Here is an 8,120-nt window from a genome sequence, read left to right on the forward strand (position 1 = left end):
AATATTATAAGAGTGACGGTCCAGTAATGGCGACGATATTGATTTGGGACTGTTGTTGTGTTTAACTACAGAGATACAAGTACATATTCACAAATCAACTCTGGATGCACAGACAGTGCATGAAACTAAATGTATAAACTTCAAATTAAAACAAACTATTTAGTACAAAACTTTAGGTTGGGGTCATGACATGTTAGGAAGTGTTATTAATTCTATCATGTCTGTAATACTCTCACTTTATTTTAGGAATGGACTACATCAAGCAGCACATGGAAGAACCCTCCCTGCAGATATGTGATGCCACCAGGTCCAGTTCATCTGATGAAGAGGACTTCTTCTTCGTCATCTCAAGCGCATGACAGCAGCAAACAGCTGGATGGAGACGTGGATCACGTTGACTTGCTGAAATGCTTCCCAACTGTGTGCTTGGTCTTGGTCTGTGAAGCTAGACACACTCTACCTGCACCATGTGAACGGCTCTTCAGCATCGCAGCACTCGTCTTCAGCCCCAGAAGAGCGACACTGAAATCTGTCCATTTTGAAAATCAACTTCTTTTGAAGATGAACAATACATTTTTCACTTTAAAGTGATGATTCTGGTTGTTACTTTTGATTCTGCTTTTTTCTGTGTTAATCGTGTTTTTATATTTTAGTAATTTCATAGTATTCATATATTGCTAAGTTCATCCTAGCTCATACTCCTTGTTCATGGCGGCCACAGCACCCAAACAAATAAACTTCATAATTCTCAAAATTCTGACCCTTTGTTTTTTTTATTAACAGCATTTACTTTTACTTTCAATACTTAAGTACATTTAATATCAGAAAATTACTTTTGATACTTAAGTAAAAAAAAAAAAAGATACTTTAATACTTTTACTCAAGTAGTATTCTCATAGGTGACTTTTACTTTTACTTGAATAATTTTCCAGTCAAGTATCTTTACTTTTACTCAAGTATGACTTTTGGGTACTTTATACACCACTGCCGCCGCATCTCCTCCATTCGGGCCAGTATCTGCCCCAAGCTGCTCATCAGCTCCTCGGCCGGATCTGGCTGCATCCCTTCCAGGCGCTTTATTACAAGGGGCCCCACGTTGGGCTCCAGTGTGACGAGATTGTAGCCATCACCCGTGGGTTTCCCCCCCAAGCACCAAGGATAGCCAGACAGCCGCGACGAGGTTCCGTTGGACGACATATTTATTATATTTATTGTATTAAACACACACACCGAGCAGACCGCAACACAACGCGTCTGCTAACCTGCCTCCAGCTCTGCTGCCCTTATATACGAGCACAGGGCTCTCAAGTGTCACGCATTGAGCGTGAGACTAACGCATTTCGGTCTTAAGTCACGCACTCCCGCCACACATCGTATTTCTCACGCTGAAAAAAACTCTCGGCTATTTAATGTTTTAATGCGCCGCAGCACGCAAACATGAGCTGGCCGCGCTGCCCTCACCGTGGAGGAATCAAGCGCTCCCCTGGAGTTCTGCTGTGAGGAGCCACTTATCAGCCAATCAAAACAAAAAAAAGGGCTACACAATAGCCAATCAGAAAAAAAACTATCTGTTGTATCTGGGTAAGATTTAATCCAGCAACCAATGAAAATAAAGCATCCTGGAATTGCGCGCGACTGACTGATATCCGAAAATTCTGCTGGTTTTGTCAGTGTGGCGCCCTAAGCACTGAAAGTCAGTGCTCGAAGTGCTCAAGTGTCCGGTAGTAGACACAGCCGGAGTCCATGCACGGACATCGCCGTCCGTTCAATGAGTTACAGTTGTCCTGCAACACACATTTGAAATATCAGTTGTCGGTTGCAGTATTGATGACGTCCCATGTTTTTTTCCCCAGAGTGTGATCAAGTGGCCGGCTGCCCTCGCCTGCTGCATTACTCTGCATCACTACACCTAGTGGACATGCTGCCCCCCCCACCACCTCTGCCCATGGAGGACACACACAGTTTCTCCTCAGATGAAGGGTAAAACACACACACACATACACACACACAGCTCCGACTGCGGGCTGGAGGGTGGAATAAAGGATCCTCTACTTCTCAAGGGTCCCATGAAGAAGTCATGTGACGTTAGAATACAGGGCTGCTGAATAAACAGCCAGTGCAGTTATGTTCAGCTCGACTTCCTTCCTTCCTTTGAGTGTGTTTTTGTCCTGTTGAGAGGTCCAAGAAATGGACACGTTTGAGTGGAAACACCCTGTTTGCAGACGTACGTCTGTGAGTTATTAACATAGGAATGATTCTATATATGAAGTGGAGACGGACGGAGGAGGGACCAACTGAGGAGACGAGAATCCGCCAAGCACAGCTCAGGATGTCCAAATCTATAACGAATTTTGAATATGAGCAATAATGTTGTCTGTGCTCAGTCCAAGGCCTGTTCACTCTTCACATGAACCGATGCAAGACGTGTTTTTGTATTCATAGAAGGAAATGTTATTATTTCTTCTCAAGCTGACTCCCAGAAGAAAGTCGTTTGCATTTGTGTCTCAGAGAGAGAGAGAGGACGTGTCTCACACGCCCGTCTCTCCCGCCTCCCCTTAGCTCCAGTCGGTCGACGGGGCTCACGGGGGTCATGAGCTCTCTCCCGTCGGTCTGTGCCGTGTCGGGTCGCCGTGGGCAACCGCGAGCCGCCGCCCACAGCTGCTCCTCCTGCAGCCCCCCGTCCACTCGCTCCTACTCCTCGTCCGTGGACGGAGAACAGGGCGGCACGCTGACGGCACAGGAAGCCGCCGTGTATCTGGAGCTGAGCCCCAAACCTGAGAGATGCAGGTAGAGATGCAGAACAGCCGGTGGTCCCAGCGGTTCCGGTCCCAGCGGTTCCGGTCCCAGCTTAGGTTGATGTCACTTTGATTTCGAGCACATGAATTCATCTGATGGCGCCATCCCCCTCTCTGTCNAGCCGGTGGTCCCAGCGGTTCCGGTCCCAGCTTAGGTTGATGTCACTTTGATTTCGAGCACATGAATTCATCTGATGGCGCCATCCCCCTCTCTGTCAGCAGCGCCTTGCCGGAGCAGCACCCCTCGCTGCCTCACCCCTTCTCCCCCAGCCTGGGCTACACCTGCGGCCCGGTCCAGTCCGACGGCGACCCCGCTGGCGGTGAGCCCGAGTACCCGCCGATCGGCTCGCGGCGCGCCCGCCTCCAGAGCACGCCCTCCTCCTGCTTCAGCGAATGGGACAGCCAGCTGTGGAACACGTGGAGCTCCGTCACCGACAGCAACATGGCCAGCGCTCGCTCCAGCCTCATCAGCTCGGTGGACAGCTGCTCCACCAACGACAGCGCTCACCTCCACCACCACGCTCACCTCGCCCGCCTGCTGGCGGCGGCGAGGGCGGCGGAGACCGCGAGCGGAGCCTCTCTGTCAGGTAAGCGATGTGTGTGTGTGTGTGTGTGTGTGTGTGTGTGTGTGTGTGTGTGTGCGTACAGAAGAAGATGCATTAGGCCTGGTACCCACAATATGCACTGAATATCTCCAGAACTTCTCCCTTAACCCTCCTGTTGCCTTCGGTTCAATTTGACCCCATTCAATGTTTCACCCTCCTGTTACCTTTATATTTACTAACATATTTTACCCTCGGGGTCAATTTGACCCCAGCAATTAAAACCTCCAGAAAATTATTAGAATTAATATTGTTTTCCAAGTTTAAGTGTGAGGTACTTTATGTTTGTTTGTTGACTACCTAAATAGCCCTTTAAATATATAAAAAAGTTGATATTTCTTATATGTTTGACACAGTGAAAAACAGCCTGGGGTCAAATTGACCCGAAAGAACATCGACATTAAACATTGAATGGGGTCAAATTGACTCTAAGGTAACAGGAGGGTTAAGAAATTGGTAACACACCAGAAGCCAGACCCATTTCTCCTTCAAGGAGACTTCTGGGGGAGATCAGGCAGATTAAATAGAACACAGTGATCACATTTCTGACAGTTTTTTTTTTATTGCGTCAAAGATCTGAAATGTTACATGTTCGTCACATTAGGCTTTAACGGTACACTTTTTAAAAATAAAACATGATTTTTTTTTTTTTTACATTTGTTTAAATATGCTCTGAATTGAATTGAACAATGTAAAATATATGATTTAAATATCATTGAATCAGTCAAACTAACTGAGCAGATCATATTTCTGTTCCTTACTGTCTGTGTATGTCACATTAGGTTTTTCGTGAAACTTTTAGGGCAAATTCCCGATGCGACGTATGTGTCACAACAATATTTATCTGATTTATTTAATATCAGATTGTTCAAGAAATGTGTTCACATCAGATTTAATATAATAAAGGATATGTTATATAAGCATTATAATTCTTAAATGTGTGAATCTTACCTTTAGCAACACAAAATAAGCTTGTTAAATGTATCTTCTTGTGTCAGATCTCTCACAACATGTAGCAGACACCTTGGAAATGTTGTTAAGGGAACACAAAATCACATGACCTCTCACATGACCTACCAGGATGTTCCGTAGTTGTCACTTAGGGACTTCATGAGTTAAAATAACTTTGTATAAGGAACCTCCAAGAATATTGAAAGGACGTGTGACACCTGGGTCACCGTTTGTCCTGATGGGTTGTGGTATTTAATTTAAATATTTTTTTGAGGTAAAATGATCAAGTAAATCACGAGCAAAAAAGAAAACAAAGTTTAACATAATTCGTTCAGCAGAAAAAATCTAATGTTGTGCTTGTCTATGGTCTTGTGGCCCGTTAGATGAGTCTCTTAGACAATGTGTTATCTAGAGGGGCAATAACTAGTCAACTAATTGATAAGTCGATCGACAGAAAAATAATCACCAACTGTTTAGAAGGTTTTTTGTAATAAAATTGTTAGAAAATGCTTTTTACAGCCTTTCTAATATGAATATTTACATTTTCTTCCTGTTTTATATCATATTCGACTGAATGTCTGGGTTTCGGATAACGCAAGATATTTAAAGACATCGTCGCAAACTTGGAGAAACTGGGATGGACTTTTCTTTGTTCCATTTCTGACCAAACAATTAATCGATTTATCTAGAAAAACATCTACGGATTATTCAGGAATGAAAATAAGCTCCAGTTGCAGCTTTATTATTATTACTGCATGTCTCCACTAGATGGCCCCCCCTGTCTGTGAATGATACATCGAGTGGCTGTGTATGTTTGGAGGAGCATTCAGCAAATGTGTTCAAGTCCGTTCCTCCTCAGCTTGAGGGATAAGATTGTAAATCCCTGAAAGGAAGAAGACATCTTTCTGGAGGTCAGAGAGAGTGAGCACACACTGTACTTTACCCGCGACTGTACGTCATTACATCATGAGGTCTGACATCTCAGGTGTCACCAGGCAATTACTTAACACCTTTCACCAAATTGAACCTCCAGATAAGCCCCCTCCCCCCCATCCATCCCCATCACTCAGATGCAGTCTCACCATGTCTGCTGTTACACTTTAATAATGTGGGTCCAGAGGCCTCGGACCAGAACACACCGACCCCCTGATGGAAACTCTCTCACCCAGAGCTGGAGCCGCTGGTCCTCTTTGAGATGAGGAGACTCGTATGTAAGGGGGTCTCGATCAGGAGGGTGGGCTCCATCCCCAGTCGCTGGGAGGAACCATCACGGTCACAGGTCATTGGTCGTGAAGCGTTATTTATTTATTGAACTACTCTTAACGTTGTATATCAAGTATTACACAATGAATTAACACGTGTCATATGTCGCAGGCAACGTACACTACCGTTCAAAAGTTTGGGGTCACTGAGAAATGTCTTTATTTTTCAAAGAAAAGCACTGTTTTTTCAATAAAGATAACATTAATCATAAATACACACTATACATTGCTAATCGCCTTAGAAGACTAATATCTGATTAGAAAACCCTTGTGCAATTGTTAGCACAGCTGAAAACAGTTATGCTGGTGATATAAGCTATAACTGGCCTTCCTTTGAGCTTGAAGTTTGAAGAACAAAATTAATACTTCAAATATTAATCATTATTTCTGACCTTGTCAATGTCTTGACTATATTTTCTATTCAATTTTCAATTCATTTGATAAATAAAAGTGAGTTTTCATGGAAGACACGAAATTGTCTGGATGACCCCAAACTTTTGAACGGTCGTGTATATCGGTGAATGCAGAGCGAGGCGGTTGTGATGTTTGTTTTGGTTCCTCCGACGCGTTTTACTCGTCTTAATCTTGTCTCTGTCTTTACTGTTACCGTCTCCACGGGTTTTCCATACAATCCCTCCACTGCGTATGGAATGCATGTCAACATGTCCCACCCCCCCCCTTCTCCCCCTCTGTGTGTAGACTTCTCCCCGCCAGCCTCCCCCCTCAGCGCCTCGTACCCGTCGTTCCGTGCGGAGGGCAACTCGCTCGGCGAGCTGGAGCCGGTTCCCGCGTGGGACTGGAGCTCGGCCTGGGTGGAGGACATGGAGGCTCGGTGCAGAGCCCACTATCCTGGCGGGGAATACTGACGACTTCAGAAACGCAAGATAGGCGGGACTCTTTCATCTTTTGGTGATGGAATTTGTGGGATTATCTGGATGTGAAATATAATTGTAGCCAGCTCCTTGATGTCTGAGACACGTCCGAATTAGTTCCCCCAGTTTACCTCGGGGCAGTCCGGCTGCTGTTTTACACCCTTCAAATGACTTCCATCCAGTCTCTAAAGTTCCCATTCCTCTCGACTCATTAGAGAATAGGATAATGAGAGACTTCCCTCGGGTTTTGAAAAATGCCACAAAGACACTGACAGGATGCGAGATGAGGAGAGAGCCGTCGTTAGGGGAGAGGAAAAGCAGCGCTGGAGCTTTCCTCAGACACACGCTTGTTTCTTATTTTCACGTTTTATTTCCGACCAAACAGAGCGCAGCACGGCGATTTTGTACAGACTGTTTTTACTGATCAAGTGTATATATTCAGCACATTCAACAAATGTTATTTAAAGAATTTAATATCCCATTGCAAATCTTTTGCTGCCTTTCCAGATTATTTTGGTTGCTTTCTTTTATATGTAAGACAGTTTTTTACTTGATACACCCTGTCCACTTTTGTATGTTTGTATCAGACACAATATGCTGTAGTTCATTGTAGCAAAAGTAGAAGAAAGTTATTGTTTAAAAGTTCTTTGTTCACAATTAATCGAGCTAACTTGAGGTTTTACCTTAAAATAACTTTTTAGGGAGCATTCAACAACAGATATTGTACAAGTTATTAGTCTTTGCATATAAATTGACTAATGATGGTAGATTCACAGTTTTAAATTTTTAAGAATTTGTGTTTTGTTCACATCACAGATGTATTATATAGTTTTGAAGAAGATTTTTGAATTGATTGAAGGTTTACATTTTGTAAGGACTTTCTGATTTAGAAGCTGTGAAATAAAAGTTTCTGTTCTAAGTTCCATGTTACTTGTTACTTGTTCCAAGTTCCATGTTCCATGTCGTCTGCAACGATGTTTGACTGAAGCGGAACTTTTGACATGATGTTTTCTTTTATGTTGTAATTAAAACCACTTTCATTACACGCTACTACATTTTATTCTGAAACATCGACCGTACAGGAAGTTGCCACAACTTCTCGTAGAGGGCTCTTCAGTCTATGTGGCCGTAAAGGAAGGAACGGAGGGACCTCTGCCCCGGTTCTACTGACCCCTGCTGCTCCTCATGGCTCCGAGGTGCTCATCCGTTGGGCTTGACTAACCAGGCTGCTGCACCTGATACTGGCTGCTAATTACAAAACCCGCTGGAGAGAATAACTAAACCTTCATCTTTGTGGGTGTTTCCACCGAGGGATTTTAACTAGTGGAACACTAATCCTGGTTTATCTCCAAAAGAAGTTCACAGCAGATTACCTGCAAACACTTAATGTTTCAGTCAAATCTCGAGTGTTAGAAAGAAAGGCTGTGAGGCCGAGCAGATGTTCCGATATCCATCTTTTATTGGTTTTCGAGATATGCACATGCAAAAGACAAGCAAGTTATGTGCACCCCTGTGGATAAATGTATATATCCGTCTTTTGTCATAAATCTTCATGTTCTCACAAAAATATACCGAGAATATCGGTAATATGTGATTAATCATGATTAATCCACAGAAACCTGTGATTAACCTGATTAA

At 43.8% G+C, this 8,120-nt stretch overlaps 1 protein-coding gene across 2 annotated transcripts in view; it reads left to right on the top strand.

Annotated features, from left to right (window-relative positions):
• The window catches only part of LOC130191517 (roundabout homolog 1-like), a 23,313-nt gene extending 15,786 nt beyond the window's left edge, over nt 1-7,527 (top strand). Inside the window, exons 16-19 of one of the 2 annotated variants that reach the window (XM_056411133.1) lie at nt 1,854-1,980; nt 2,560-2,787; nt 3,015-3,382; nt 6,310-7,527. In XM_056411133.1, coding sequence (XP_056267108.1) covers nt 1,854-1,980; nt 2,560-2,787; nt 3,015-3,382; nt 6,310-6,476 — 890 coding nt within the window. In that variant the 3' untranslated portion in view covers nt 6,477-7,527. The remainder of the gene's footprint in view (nt 1-1,853; nt 1,981-2,559; nt 2,788-3,014; nt 3,383-6,309) is intronic. The other variant, XM_056411134.1, reaches the window with a different exon arrangement.
• Nucleotides 7,528-8,120: the final 593 nt, after the last annotated feature.

The sequence above is a fragment of the Pseudoliparis swirei genome, unplaced genomic scaffold (assembly GCF_029220125.1).
Source record: "Pseudoliparis swirei isolate HS2019 ecotype Mariana Trench unplaced genomic scaffold, NWPU_hadal_v1 hadal_127, whole genome shotgun sequence".
Lineage (NCBI taxonomy): Eukaryota > Metazoa > Chordata > Actinopteri > Perciformes > Liparidae > Pseudoliparis > Pseudoliparis swirei.